General features: G+C 50.0%; 1 protein-coding gene across 1 annotated transcript in view; it reads right to left on the minus strand.

Moving 5' to 3' along the window:
* Positions 1 to 10350: 10350 nt before the first annotated feature.
* The window catches only part of ANXA13 (annexin A13), a 46654-nt gene continuing 41078 nt past the window's right edge, over positions 10351 to 15926 (minus strand). Inside the window, exons 11-12 of the mRNA XM_045860706.1 lie at positions 13748 to 13860; positions 10351 to 10952 (exon numbers count right to left, since the gene is read on the minus strand). Coding sequence (XP_045716662.1) covers positions 10833 to 10952; positions 13748 to 13860 — 233 coding nt within the window. The 3' untranslated portion in view covers positions 10351 to 10832. The remainder of the gene's footprint in view (positions 10953 to 13747; positions 13861 to 15926) is intronic.

Genomic DNA, 15926 nt, shown 5'->3' on the forward strand with positions numbered 1-15926 from the left:
TCAGAAACGGTTGAGTAACAGCAGTGATGAGGGTGATCTTGGCTGAAGTTACTGAGCCATCAGGTCAAATGATGACCAACTCATCATTTCATTCCTACACAAAAGTATCGAACACCTTCTACACACCTACTACCCCTGCTCACAGAACGTATTTGGAGAGACACAAAGGTCTCGTTTTTGCCAGAGCGTGTACTAGCTCTCTCCTCTGCCTGTGAAGCACCTCCTCCTCTATCTAGGGGAGATAATGAATTAGATAACACTCATAAAGGAACGGAGGGGAAAAGATTGTTCCAGAAGGTGTTACCAAAATTCGAATTATCCTTGGAAAGAATGTTCTATTCCTGAAGTTACTTTGTCAGATGAACTTATTGGGGTCTGAGAAGGGACACCGTAGGTAAACAGAGCAACACCAAACCTGGAGTAGCACATTAAGGTGGAGCTTTTCTTAGAACAATGTTCCGTGGGCAGTGGGGGATTGCTGGGCAGGGAGGAGGCCAGACTTGGGGTTGCCGCTGCATGGGCAGAGGAAAGGGCGTCGAAGACAAGCCTGCTTGCTTCACAGAGATGCCAGCGGTTGTCCGAGAACCTTCAAGAAACATTTCCACCCCGCGCATCACACAAGCGGCTCAGATGTTCCGATTTAGGCGGAACGGACCTTTCCCACTGGACGTTTTCCCATGAACTTCCTTCATGTGGCCTCTCCCTAGCCTCTGCTCCCCTCCGACTCCCCCATTCCCCCCCACTATCTCCCCATCTCATTTTCTCCTCTTGCTCAGCCAACTCAAGTCTGTTTACAAAACCACTATCCTGTTATCTCTTCTACTATCATATCTCAGGAGGAACTTTCTGGACTTAGCTGGTTTTCTGGACTTAACTGATTCCAGCCTTTCCTCCTTCTTTCCCTGGGGCCGAGGAGAGAGCAGAGAGCCTCACATACTGAGGGGGAGCCATGTTCTCCCCAGGTAAATTTGCTGAACGAAACCATGTGTCAGTAGTCTAGAGTGGCCGTTTTTCTAAGCCATGAAGGCCCAGAACTGTCCATTTCCAACGGCCACGTACAGGAAGAAAAGCCGTCTTGGAGCGGACCTACCACCGCCGCCTTCTGGTCAGGTACCTCTGGGCACTTTCCCCTCGGGGTGTTGTTTAATCCTCACGATAGTCCTGTGAGGCAGGTTTCACTGAACTAGGGTTTTCAGTATAAATATGTCCCAAGTATTGCCCAAGACATATCTATGCTACAATATTTTCTCAACATCTGAAATTCAAATGTAAGTGTGTATCCTGTATTTTTATTTGCTACACCTGATAACCCTCCATCAAGCCCATACTACCCATGAAGTTATGTGACCTGCTCAGTGCGCTTGATAACTGTTAGCTTCTTGCCCCTGTCCTTCTCTGTCAAGACCGTTCAAGTAGTTGAAAGAGGGAAGAGAAAGAGAGGGAGGAAGAAGGGAAGGAAGGAAGGAGGGAAGGAAGGGAGGGAGGGAGAGAGGGAGGGAGGGAGGGAGGGAGGAAGGAATAAAGGAAGGAAGGAAGGAAGGGAGGGAGGGAGGAAGGAAGGGAGGGAAGAAGGAAGGAATAAAGGAAGGAAGGAAGGGAGGGAGGGAGGAAGGAAACCTAATTTAAGACAAATGAATGTTCTCCGGCCTCCCGCCTACTGGCCATTTCATTAGACATTCTCACCTTTCGTCAGGAGCTCCCTGGCAGGACTTACGTTCATCAGACGGCACAACAAAGAGCTGATACTTTGGCTGAATCTCAACCAAAACTGTGACCTTTCTGAAAGGGACCTGACAACACCGAGAGCCCAGAGGCCTTGGCATCCTCAGCCATGAATCCTGGCCCTGGATTTGGCACTGAATCTATGAGCCAGGTCACCTCTGTTAACTCTTGTATGAGTTTTAGTTCCTTTATTGAAAAATCAAGAGTGGAACTGCTGACTTTCATTCTTCATTCTCCGTGGGGCTGTGCCATGCAGTATGGCACCTCCTCTAATACCAGACAGCCCTGGGTTTCAGTCCCAGATCTGCCACTTGCCAGCTGTGTGACGTGGGCAGGTTACCTCGCCTCTCTGTGCCTTGGTTTCCTCATCTGTGCGGTGGAGAGAATGCGAGTGCACAATGGAGTGAAGGCTGTGCGGTTTTGAGGGGAGGCTAACTCATTAATTCTCTCATTGAAACAAACTCTTCATTGGCAACCTAGTCAACTCCTATAAACAGCTCTTGTCAGGGACTGTGAATAAATGCCCAGCCCTGTTCTAGGAGCAACTGGGGTAGCAAAGAAGCAGAAAACACGGTCTGTGCCCTGAAGGAACAATGCCTGATGTCCCAGGGGAGGAGACCGACTGTACCAGGTGAAACAACAAGACAATAGAATTAGTGGCGTGATGACTCAATGCACATTCAGGCAGGATGTGAAGGAGGCATGAATAGTGACAACCATCATGTCATGTGCTTTTATACCCACTGCAGTTTACTAAGGGCACTCACAGACTTTGGAGATGAAGCAGAGAGTGGTCAGAATGAGGAGGGGCTGGACATGGGAAGCTTCTTGGAGGAGGGGGTTCTTGGAAAAGTAAAAGATTTGGGTTGGAGGATGGCACCACTCCTTGGACAAATCCCAAAGTGCAAAAGTGGGGGAGCTGGTGACATCAGCAGAATAGCAGAGGAGTTAAAGCAGGCTACAGGGAGACTGAGGCTGGGCCTTTGCACTTGCTGTTCCTTCTGCTGGAATGCTGTTCCCTCCAATGTTGATGTGGCTAGCTTCTAAGAGTTCAGAACTCAGCTCAGACCTTATTTCATTAAACATACCTTTCTTGACCGCCAGAAGTATCTTGCATCCTCCCACCTGTCTCCCTATGTCATATCACTTTTATGTTTTTATCACTCTGAAACATTATTCTACTTGTAATGTTTCATTGCTTATTCTCTATCTTCCTTAACAGAATGACAGCCTCATGAGAACAACAACATTGGGCCCACAGTAGGTGCTCAGTGAGTATTTGTTGGAGGGATGTATGGACACGTAGATAGGGCCTCAGATGCTAGTGTAAGGAATTAGGATTTTATAAAAAATTAAGAGGACTTCAATAAAAGCTATGTAGAGGTATACTGTATGACCCCAGAAGGACCCCTTTGTGGCAAGAGTCAGGGACTGGTCCTTCTTCCTCTTTGCTTAAAATGAGTCTGGAGGTGACGGGCGGTTCTGGGCGTGTTGCTGGGTGAGGATGGAGCCTGGGTTTCGGAGCCTCCTCCACCTGCAGCTGCGTTAGGGCTGTGGCTCTCACCCTGGCTTCACGGTCAAGTCCCTGGGGGAAATGTAAAGTTCCCTAGTTCCCGGGCTGCACTCCAGTCTAAGTCCAATAAAACCCCAATCTCCGGGCAGATTCTGTGAGCCATGCAACCAAGGGCAGGGACCTCCGCGCCAGACACTGTTGTCGTCGCTTAAGGCCACCAGGCGTGATTCCCTGGCCTAGCTCACTCACGGCCAGAGGCGAAGTAGACGCCAATAACTTTTCTCCTGATGCGCCTCACGCCCTGCTTGGCATCTTCCACGTGATGTGTAAATGATCTCCATAAGCCGCTCGAGGTCCACGGCGTCGCCGAGGACACGATAAACAGAAGCTGGGCGCAGTGCCGTCCGAGGAGATCTCAGGTACACTTCTATATTTGATAACCTGTTTGGAATTAGCTGTACACTTCCCTCCCCCGGGAGGACCCGTTCTGGCCAGGCCTCGCATGCCATTCAGACGAAATATTATCTGGGGGCTGGCAGCCCCGGGCTGGTTTCTGTTCCGCTGGCCCCCTCAGCCGGCTCAGCGCCAGCCCCCACTTCACCAGCCCTGTGGCTGCCGCACCCCCCAGCTCCTGTCCCCCGTGTCCTCAGCCATGCTGCGGGCCTCGGCGGCTCACTGTGGCCGATATTATTTACATGTCACACGGAGGATGCCAGGCTGACGTGGCCAACAAATCTCACGTCCCTTCTCCCCTGCTGGCGCAGGAGGAGGAGGCTGTAGAAGGCAGGTGCCCTGAGGCCTCCCTCTCAGAGAGGGCTGTGGAAGCTCCTTCACACTTGACCTTTGCTTTTGAATCCCTGGACCGTGCATTTGAACCGGCTCTTTCTAAGTGGCGTCCTTTCTCCCCACCCTGTGTATGCCCGTTATCTACGTTACTGTTCTGGGGCTGCCTGTGCGATGTGACCTCCGATGCAGCCAAACATCTGGGCAATTATCCCTGGGCCTGTTTCTAATTAGACTAATTGGAATAGAATTAGTGGAGTGGCAGAGGGACCTGCTGCTCCCATCTGGGTTCTCAGTGCCGAACAAAAGAGGCCACTGATCAGTAATTTGGGTGTCGAATGCCCCGGAGCGGTTCAAGACCTATTTCGCTCATTAGCCAAACCTCCACTCGCCCTCCTGCTCTCTTCTCCACCCCCAACGTTTCCTTCAGAATTTGATTTTCACAAATCACGCCCATGTGTCTCGTGTTGGAAACCATGAGTAACGGTCGTAAACATCGCATCGGAGCTCCCTGATCTTTCAGTCCCCCGAGAGCAAATCACTGGATTAGACCTCCGTTTAACAGATACGTCTGAATGAGTCCTTTGTAAACAAGTCTTTATTTAGCACCTACTATGTGCCCATCACTGTTCTAGTCAGCGGGGTCCAGGGGGGTGGAAGACAAGAGGTAAACAGAACGAACAGATGAATAATTAAGGATGAGTTGATGCGAGAGGCTGCTACGTGCTGTGAAGGCAGCACGATGGTGGAGAAGGGGGTGGAGGGAAAGACTATTTTTTTCTTTTTTAAGGATTTGTTTATTTATTTTTAGAGAGGGAAGGGAGGGAGAAAGAGAGAGAGAGAGAGGGAGAAAGAGAGAGAGAAACATCAATGTGTGGTTGCTGGGGGCTGTGGCCTACAACCCAGGCACATGCCCTGGCTGGGAATCGAACCTGCGATGCTTTGGTTCGCAGCCCGCACTCAATCCACTGAGCTACGCCGGCCAGGGTGGAAAGACAATTTCTCAGCCAGCGGCCTGGCAAGGCAGGGTGGGCAGAGCTGGGGAGAACTGCCATGTGGACGGGGGCTCAGAGGCTGAGTAGGAGATGGTCCTTGGTCTCAGAGAGCTCCCAGTCTACTTGGGGAGATGAATAAGGGGAACAATGGAGAATGATATGTTAAGGTCTATGATGGAATCAAAGGGGAACAATGGAGAATGATATGTTAAGGTCTATGATGGAATCATGTAAAAGAGAGAGCACAGAGAGGTGACTGATTACATGGGGGTGGGGACAGGCAAGGTGAGATGGTGACGCTGACAGCCACTACGCAGACAATCCAGGGTGGTGTCGAAGGGAGAGTCTGGGTGTGTGCTGAGGCCCGTGATGGGGATGAGACTTGATGTGGTAGCCAGCGTCCGCTTCTGGAGGGGGTGACATGTGCTCTCCGACGGGCTCCCGGGGTGCTCCCTGAGGAGGGGAGTTCCAGGCAGAGGGACCTGCAAGTGCAGAAGTCCTGAGGCAGAAATAAGGGCGACAAGTTTGAGGAACAGAAAAAGCCGTATGTGGTCAGTGACTGGTAAGTGAGGGGGAGGGAGTGGGGGTTCCAGAAGGACCCAGAGATGAAGGAACTGGGAAAGCAGGAAACCCAGATGTGAAGCAACTGCAGGGGTCCAGACGGGAAAGGATGGAGGCTCGGCTTGGGGTGGTGGCTGTGGAGGTGGCGAAACACGGAAAACTGAAGGTGTTTGGAGCAATGGGACCAAAGGACCTCTGATACACAGCCCTTGAGGACAGAGGCATGGGAGGAGTCAACAGTGACTTTGATTTGAGCAGCTGGGTGGCTTGGGGTTGTTAGTGAGATAGGGAGAACGGAGGAAGGAACCAGTTGGGTGGGTGAAATCAAGAGTTTTCTTTGCATGTACTTGGAACAAGGGGCTAATTGGACATCCCAGTGGAGGGGAAGCAGCGGCCCTCATAAAGGCTCAAGGTGTAAGAGTGGCAAACCCTTCCCAGCGCTAGGATGCCAGCTGTGGGGTCGGAAATGGCCTTGGGGGAAGGCTCCTTTTGCTTTTGGTGTGTGCAGGTGAGAGACCATCCTGGTCTGACAGGTCAGCCCAGGTGGGGAAGGGCTGGAGGAGGGTGGGAGGCGTGAGTCCACGTGAGATCTATCTGCACCTTAATTTGCTTCCTCATGCAATAGGCTGCCTCATGATTCCATTCCAGGGTTGACCGCCCCAGCACAGATGGGTGACTTAGCTAGACAACAACACAGCTGTTGTGTAGGGAGCGCTTGGCACGGGTCCATCTGTGTGCTCAGGGTTTCCATGACTTTATCTCATTAGTCAGAACCAAGATGCTATGGGGTACAGCTCCTCCACTTACACATCAGTTTAGTTGGTGCTGCTGCTGTTTTTATACAAATAACACTAAATGGGTGACCTCTGAAAACATCTCCTGTTCGCAGGCAGAGTTGCCCTGTTTGTCCTGGCGGTGGCATTGTCCTCGTCTGTGAAGGCTCCCTTTTGCTTTTGGTGCTTAAGTAGGGGAGCTTCTGAACTATTATCACCCCATTTTCTCAAACCATTACTTCGCTTTCTCAGAGTGATATAGCCTGTGACTGGGGCCACCAGGAGTCTCTCCCTGCTCTTTCTCTCTCCTCAGCCCCTGCTCTTAATCACTGCACGAGGCTTAGGTGTCGGGAGATGCAGTAGGTGGTGACGGTGCCTCCAAGGTCTTTGACAGGAAGGAAAGCCTGTGGTCATCCCAGACAGATTAATGCTTCAGAAGGAAGAGAAGAGGTGTATTCAGTGGAAGCCCTCTTCTCTGACACACTGAGAAAGGCAATCAGCCACGTATATTTAAGCTGAAAGCACAGCATCATTACAATAAAACACACACAAGCTTATAATTTGATTTTTCATATGAAGCATTCAAGAGTATATTGATTTGCTTAGAATTTTTCTCTGCAAATGAGCTGCTGATGAGCACTCAATGTTGGCATTTATCCTTTTTTTTTTTTTTTTGAAAAAATCTTCCCAGGGCATTCAATTTAGTTTTTCGTATACACAAGAACTCCTTCTTTTTGCACTTGAACAGTTAATTAGCTTGTTTACAATTTAATTAAGTTATGTAATTACAACAGTGAGTACAATATGTATAAGATTTGAGAATAAATGAAATGCACTCTTGCAAAACGCATGAACCACCAGGAGAGAGAAGGCTTCCTCCCCAGCCCCACACTAGTCCCCAGCCTTCAGAGCATCCAGGACATCTACCTGTAGACTCTGTGGAGGGGTAGGGCGTGCTGGTTGACCGGTCAAGTAGGTTAGGTGAGAGTCAATGAAAAGAGGTCCTGCCAATAGAAATGCACACATAGTACATATTTGTGCCGTACACTTGACGTGAATGAAATGCTTGTGTGAAAACGATTTTGTTTTTCTGATTCTTTTTTCTTCTGGCTCAACCTTTTCCGGAGACTTGTTCTAACGCGAACTTGTTCCGTAGGATTTTTTAAAAAATTAATACTTGGAACAGGTTCAGACTTTGACCAGTTAGTGTGTACATTTTGGTTCGGAGTCATATTATCCAGGCCCACATTACTCACAGTGAGAGATGATCCAATGCCAATGCCCTTTTCCTTCTAAAGTCTAAACACGCCTCAGGCCTCTTGAGATACCACTGTTCTAAGAAGTCCTAAAGTGACGGTTATTGGCAACCAAGAATCATTAACAGGGAGAGGCTGACATGGAAACCCACTGTCTTGATTCTGACACTGAAGCTGGTCTTTCTCTCCGCTTTGCTTCCATGGCTCAGTGTTGGCGGGACACATTTTGAGCTCATTGAAAACTGGTTACCTCAGGAATGGAAGACATCGGTATTTCTGGTTTGGTTCCGAAGAAGCCATGGAGCATTCTCTTGGAAACCTAAGCACAATTCCTTGGGCACCAGGTGTGGAGGTCTGAGGGGCACTCAGCCGTGGCCGGCCCTTTCTCCCAGACCCGGCACAGACTGTGCCAGTCCAGATAGAAGCATTGTCCGTGGTACATGCAGGGCGATGTGTGTGGTTTGCTTCGATTCTCCCCACGGCTCCTTTTTCTAGGAGCGCCCCTTCCACTATCTTGTCTCCTTGTGCCGTTTTTAAGAAGTCAAAGTCAAAAATCCCCCTTCCAGTATGAACCAGGTGGTACTGGATGAAAGTTGAAGACATCATTTGAATCAGGTATAACTTAACGTAGAGTCAGATGAATCTAGGTCTATACCTACATCTAAACCTGTATCTATGTCCTCTGTCTACATACATGTATACATACAGACATGTGTGATACGTGGCTTAGTATACAGACTTATATTTCCTAGTTCTGTCCACTGAGTGGGCCTAGAAGCAGTGACACCCCAGCAATGAGCACTCCCAGTGCCCAGATCTTGGTTTCTAATACCATCATCTAATCAAAGGAACCAGGATGCCTTGGACAAATGGAAGATGGTAGGGCTTGGGCAAAGAATATGCAAGATGGGCTTGGACTATCCTATAGTTACAGAAACTAAAGGAGCACTCAGAAGCCAAGTGGAGGGGTGTGTCAAAGGGACACTGGAGCCAACTCTAAGAGCTCCCAATGGACAAAGCTGGAACAATTTGAGCAACAAAATAAATAATATAGAATTGGATTATAACCCAAAGTACACAATAAATTGTTCATGAGTCTATACGGATGTAAATAAAGTACTAAATGGGAGAACAATGGGAGAACAGGCAAACCTCCAGTACAGGAGAATCCCAAATAAGTTATGTAAAATTCCCCACTCAAGGAAGTAGACCACAACTCCCCAACCCCAAAGGGTGGGTGAGGGGAGCGTCTCTGAGGCATTTTTATTGGCCGCAGGGTGGTCTGAGACACAGTTTGCTTGCAGCCTGGAAGTGTCCTGTGCACTGATCTCTTGCTGTTGGGCAAGCAAGACTCCACTCCGCTGGGTCAGAGACACACTACTCCGTGTATGGAGGACACAAATGTGAACATGACGCCTTAATTTGTTAGTCACTCTTTTACAGTGACTAGAAAACACGCCATGACGTGTATTCTTATACTGAGCATTTGGTCTACTTGCTGTACATGGACTACACAAGCAAAGTGATTTCCTAGGCCCAAATGTTCCTCACTTAAACATCTCCAGGGACCGCCATTGCCCAAAGGGCCAGGCCCACGCTTGGCAGGCAACACCATTGCTGACGTGATTCAAGCAAACACTTTGGCAGCTCCATCGCCTGCCTCCCCGACCCTCTCCTTCCTCTCACCGCATCCATGCCCCAGGAGAACAGGTGTCATTGCTTTCTGAACACATGGCATCTCCTAATGCTTCTGAACCTCCGCCCATGCCCTTCTTTCCTTGTTTCTCCGGAGACATTCCATGCATTCTTCGAAACCCCACACAAATGTATCTCTTTGAAGTGGTCCCCATTTACCTAGGCAGAGCGGCCTGTTCCCCTGCTTGCTTGTGGACAGAGAGTTTTACGTGCTTGTATTCATGGACTTAACAGCATTCTGTCGAAGGGAGGCATCTGTCTCTGTTACTGGCCTGGGGATGAACTGCCCAAGGCATAGCCAGTGTCCTACTTATCTTTGTATCCCCAGAGCCCAGCACAGTGATTGGCAGAGAGTAGGGACCTCAGCAGGTGAATGAATATAGACCCACTCCCATGTGCTTTGTTTTATTTTTCCAAGAAAGGCAATTAGCATGTGATTTCTGAGGTCAACAAGCCCTGAAATCTATTACTTGCAAATGAATTTAGCCAGGTTGCTTAATGTCTCAGTTTCCTCAACTGATAAAAGGGGGTGATATTAACTTCACAGGGCTGCTAGGGAGATTAAATATGAAAGTATGCTATTAGCCGTGCCAGACACAAACAATCATCCGGAGTGATAGCTATAACCATTGGACCAAAGTGTCCCGGTTGTCTCGACAGAACCCTCTACGTCTGGCAACATATGGCTCTGAGACAAACGTCTTGGAACAGAGATGCTATTGGTGCGGAACAAATCCATTTAAGAGTCAGCCCGTTGACCTTGATCCTGTTGGCATTGTGCCCAGCCTAATTGTATTTGAAGATCAGATGGAAGACTCAAGTGGGTCAAATGTCTACAGAAGCAAGACAAACCATGTAAACCAGGTAACCGATTAGTGGATTCACCTCTAGTTGCATTTCTCATAGGTGGATCCACTGGTTCCTTGCTGCTGGTTTTGACGACTGTCCTTGGTGATTACTAGTAAATGCAACTGTTTGCCTTTCCCAAGTATGTTTGAAATTTCACAAGTCATAGATTTCTAGGACAAGAGCCAAAACGAGTCAACCCAGTCTTTGGAAAAGCAGCTGATGGAGGCATAATCCACAACTTTAATTAATGTTGAGGCTTTGAAATTGAACACACAGAAGGGAAATTAATGAATTGGTTAATTTTATCTTCCCTGTACATTAACCATTTAATATTTACCCAGAACATACATACCCTTGTGTGAGATATAGAATTCTAAATGTTTTATTACGAATGGATAGTTTTTTTCCCCATCAACTGCTGATTTCACTTGCACTTATGAAGCACTCAGTTACCATGCTCTAGAGAAAAGCGAAGCAGCAGCCCAGACACCCGCTAGGCCGGCGTGCAAGGGTGACCTTCCCAAGTACATCGAAGCCACTGTCTTTGACTTAAACAGAAGCTGCCCAGAAACTAAACCAGGACTCTTGAAAGTTTTTCAAGCCGGAGTCATGTTTGCAAATCAGGTTTGGAATGGGCTCTCGACAAAGACGGCTCCTCCCTGTGCCCCTACGGCTCTGGCTTGGTTCAGCGCAAGAGGGCTACCAGCAGTTTCTGGAAGTCCCCCGAGGTGTCCGAGCGAACCATGTCGGAGAGGGACTTCTGATACTTCTCTCGGAACCTGGCTTTTATCCCCTGAAGGTCCACCTGTAGAGGAGATCACAACAGCAGTGGAGACGGCCGTGTGTATAGCATGTTCACCATACACGCAGGCAGGCACCGCACTACGCATGTCATTCTCGTTTGCTCATTGATGCCTGAAAAGCACCATTAGAGGTAGGAGCTATTACCCTTCCGCTGGTGCGGAGGACAAGAGCAACGCTGAGCTCCGCTGCCCAGAGGTTGCAGAGATGTCTCCGTGTGTGCGTATGTTCCGAGAAAACTTGACGGATGCTGAAACTTGGATTTCACATGATTTTTTTTTAAAGGAAGAGAGGTTTTTTGGGGGGATAGAATACTGAATTTTAAATTTTTAAAGATTTTATTTATTTATTTTTAGAGAGGGAAGGGAGGGAGAAAGAGAGAGAGAGAAACATCAATGTGCAGTCGCTGGGGGCCGTGGCCTGCAACCCAGGTATGTACCCTGACTGGGAATCGAACCTGTGATGCTTTGGTTCGCAGCCCGCGCTCAATCCACTGAGCTATGCCAGCCAGGGCTCACATGGTGTTTATGTGTTGAAAAGTATTTCAGCTTCTGCTGCAGCTGAAATGACTTCCCTTTGGAATTTTAAACAGCTATTTAAAAAATGAATCGTTCGTAGGTAGCAGAACTGGGCAAAACACAGATATTTGAAATGAAGCCTCTTTTCCCCCTCATACCCTGATCAGTGTGTTAGAGCCAGGCAACAAAAGTCACATCCATACCAAATTTGTAGGTCTTATTTTGAGTCCGACTTATGGAAAGCTTGAAAAACCAAAGCGCTAGAGGTGGTGAGAGGACTGAGAATAAACATAAATTGAAGGGCTGTTCTGTTCTAAAGACTCCTGCCACCTAGTCCATGAGAGAACGCTTGCCGTAGGAAAGATACACTTGCAGACGGAACCCAGCGAGTCTCATGAAAGAGGCCAAGCACTGTCTTTAGGCGGGAATTTTTGTTGTTTCTTTCCCTATTTTTTGACAATGTAAACTCTACCTCGCTTTCTAGACAGACCTACAGACCATCGCTCAAGTTCTGGGTCTTTTTACCCCTGCCCCAGTCAGAGAGCCGAACGGGAGAGAGAAAGATGAGAACAGTGGCCGGTGGGTGAGTGAGGAAGAGGGTGGTGCTGAGCAGGACAGAGGCCGGAGCGGGCGGGTGGTGCCTGTGCCTCTGCTCCCCTGGCTTGTGCCCTGTTTGGCTGGGGGTGGGGGGCGGAAAGGGGGAGGTCAATGTGGGGCACACACCGCAGCCCTGATCTTGTACCGTGATGCTTTGGCGGGTTAGGGGTTCTCGCTAACAACGTCTGGCTGGGCCTGAAGCATTCTGACGGGATGGTCCCCGTGCGGGCATGACTCAGGACACACGGTCAGTACTGAGATGGGCAGAGCGTTTTGGAATGGACGCTCCGTGGCCTGCATTGGACAGAACGCAGAACCCTGAGGAGCCCTCCGCCTGTTCCCCTGGGTCTTTCGGAATCCCTGCCCTGCTCTGTCACCAGCCTACTCCTTTGACTTAGGTTGGGGGGTGGAGTTGCAAAGAGACAGAGAGAGAAGACAGAGACCTGGGAAGGAAAAGGAAAGAGAGAGGTTCGGAGCCACAGAAGAGAGAATGGGGACCGCAGAAGGGTGACAGGGAGGTCAGAGAAGAGGAAGAGGGGAGAGAGAGGCACAGACTTGAAGAGAGAAAGAAAAACATGAATAGTGGGAGGGGAGGAGGAGGGGAAGGCGGGGAGGAGAAATTCCAGGAACAGAAATAAAAACAAAAGAACACTCTTGTTGCTAAGTTCTATTTGAAAACAACAATGTTGGTTAGATGGTTAAATATTATTTGTCAAAAGCTGTGGGCCAGAATTTGGGTTGGTAGCTTTCCCGCTCCGTGTAACAATTTTCTGAGTGGAGATGTCTGTGGTTTTTAAGCACTCAGTTGCACGTCATTCTCCCAGGCTTCGCCTGCTGCAGCTGAAATGCCATTCATTCTCCCCACCCCTTTTCTCGTCGTTTCTTCTGTGTGTGGCTCTATATTCCAAAGCATTTGCTATGAGGCTTCACAGCTACTCCCAAGCTTTGGGCTACTCACTCCCCTGCCCCTTTCTTACGCTCTTGCGTTCTCAAAGGGAGATAATATCACTCCTAATGGGACAAAAAATTGGTTCTTACAGGGTGAAAAAAAAACCCCTCCATTTTTTTACGTAAAGGCACCTATAAATGGAACATAAACAACTATGCGGCATATTTGTGGTGTTAACATTTCTTGACAGGGAAGGGGGGTGGCAATTAAGGAAAAAATGGGCCTGAAAAGGCTGCTTAATGGGTGATTAATCATTTTAAAAAGGCTGAGGCATTTTCTTACACTGATGCGTTCCTTGTGCACAGCTGTGCTTCTGCACAATTAAATAGAGGCCTGGCTCAGGAGTTAGGAAACCGTTTACTCATCGTTCCTGCCACCGGGTAACCTAGTCCGGTGCTGAGTTCCAGTGTCTCAGTCTTGTCTTCTATAAAATGGGGCCGAGCCCAGCTGCACCACCCAGAAGGGCCCCGGGAGGTCCCCCTGCACACCCCCGTGAGCTTTCTGGAGCCACAGGTGACAAAAATAGAAGCAGCTATCATTATTGTAGTTTTACAAAGAGACACAGGTTGAAGCAAAGCTTTACAAAGGGTCTTTCACAAAGTCTGGGAAGGCAAAGGATGTCTTTGTTTTACTTTTTCTATAAATAGGTCCTTGGTAAAAACTATTTGCTGATGGCGCCCGTGGTGGCAAAAAGAGAAGTCGCAGCCTGCCACCTGGGAGTCGAATGTGCCTTACCTGAGCCCTGGTCACAAAGATGTGAATCAGTGTCTCCTCATCGGTCCCCGCACCCTTCATGGCCTCGTACAGACGGTCAGCAAAATAGCCCTCCAGGTCCCGGGCACACCTCACTGGGCAGAGGAGAGGAAAAAGAATGTGAGACGGTCATGTTTTGTGGAATAACATGGAGACCCTTGAAGGGACAGAGACAGCCCAGAGTGCCACCTGGCCACCCTTGGAGGAGATAGGATAGTGAGGCAGATGTTCGAGAGGAGGGAACTTCCTACTTTTGTGTAATGGGATGTGGAAGATTCCCCAGGTCAGGGCACCTGGAATCTTCCACCAGAACCGAGTCAAAACCCCTCCTGATGAGTAAGAACCCTTACTGTTCCCCCAAGACTCTTGGGAGGTGGAAGAACGCTTGACCATCCTCAGGCTCTCCCCACCAAGCGCATGCTCCTGGCCCGCAGAAGTAACTGTTCTTATCCAAACAAAACCTCTGATGCTGGAGTCGGGTCCGGAGAGGAAACGGATGGGCCAGCATCCTTGCTGCAAGCGAACTTCATCATCTTGGGGCTCCCTCAGTTGGCCTGTGGCCTACTTTCCCACGCCAAACCACCTTCCTTCCCTTCGCTTTTCCTCGCGGGGTTTGTTTTGGGAGTCTCGTCGCTGGGTCTTTTCCAAGTTCCCCATGGACCTCTCAGTTTGCAGTCGGGGACGTGGGCTTGAGGAAAGGCTTGATCCCACCCATAGGTCACCTCCTGTGATGCTGCTGGTGGCCCTTCCCTGGCCCTCCCCTGCCCACCAGCGTTGACCTAATCCACAGGTTAGTGCCGCAGGATTCTGGCTCACCGAGCAGGAGATGGGGTGCATCTCTGGGGGATCCATCGTTCTTCTCCCCTTCTCCCCCTTTCCAGGCTCATATGAGTCCATGCTGACTAACAAACACTTTGGGGGAAACGAACCGTTTACTCTTTAGGTTGTTAACACTGACCCACAACGCTTCACATTTTTGATGTTAGTGATTAATCACAAGCGATAACTTCAATATAAGCATGCAATGTACAGCCTTAGTATGTCCTTAATGGAAACTCTTGTTTCCTAGGTAGCTGCCCATATGATGAATGCCTGTGAGGAAGGGAGAGGAGCAGGACTAGGGAGGCAGAGTCTGAGTTGGGGGTCTTCTTTCCCAGGACGTGTGTCAGCCATGAGAGCGTCCATGGGACAGAAAAGTCCAGACCCAGGTGTCTGACCCTCCAGCCCGAGGACAATCCAAGAGCTGCAGGATTGGTGGTGGTTTGGGGGGAACCTGCCAATTTGGGGCATAGCACACTGGGGACTCACTGTGACCCCCAGACCTTCTGAGCTGGTGGCCTCCCCGTGTTTTCCTGGGGACCCTCTCCTGTGCAGAGCTAACCGACACGGAGACGCCCGTCTGCCCAAGGTCAGTGCGCGCCACACCTGCGTGGACCACTGCTCCCCTGGCCTGGCCTCTCCCGACAGTCTGGGGAGGAGGAAATCCTCGGCTTTCCTTCATATACAGTCTACGCCTGGTGGACAGCCTCTGTCCTTAGCAGTGGCAGGAGCCCCCCAGACGTTCGCACGGGGCTTGCTAGGGAAGATACGGAGGTAAACGTGGTGAGTGAAAGGCCGGGCTGCCGGCTGCTGTGCGGCCTCCTGCTCCCCCTTACTCCAGAGCAGGGGCTCTCGAACCCCAGTGAGCATGAGCCAACCCTCGGGGATCCCGTCCAAGTGCAGCTTCTGGCCTCCATTCCTGAAGGTTCTGAGGGGGCGGCCTGCCGTAGGGCTCAGGAAACTGCATTTCACGCGCCTCCCCACGGGCCATTCTGATGCCGGGGCCCGGGGACCCCACTTGGAGAAGTGGTGTTCCAGAGGCGGCAAGTGGTGGCAGTCGTTTGGTCTCCTAGGCCCTCCCCCTTGACTTTAGCCGTGCACTGGAGTCTTTATGAGCTTGGTGGGAGTACGGGGGTGGGGGGCTGTCTAGAAACTGTGGCCATGAAGTCACGGCTACTGTCTGTGCGGTTGACTCCTAAGGTCTTGTCTCATCGCTTCGTGGTCGCTACCACCGGAGTGCAGCTAAGTCCGTGGCCCCCAGCCCCGGGCTCCGAGCCTCTCCTTCCTCCAGACCCCCTGGCTCTGGCTGTTGTTGTTCTTAGCATCACGGCAGCCTCCTCTG

This window comes from Phyllostomus hastatus, unplaced genomic scaffold (genome assembly GCF_019186645.2).
Source record: "Phyllostomus hastatus isolate PE091 unplaced genomic scaffold, TTU_PhHast_1.1 phas_scaffold_21, whole genome shotgun sequence".
Taxonomy (NCBI): domain Eukaryota; kingdom Metazoa; phylum Chordata; class Mammalia; order Chiroptera; family Phyllostomidae; genus Phyllostomus; species Phyllostomus hastatus.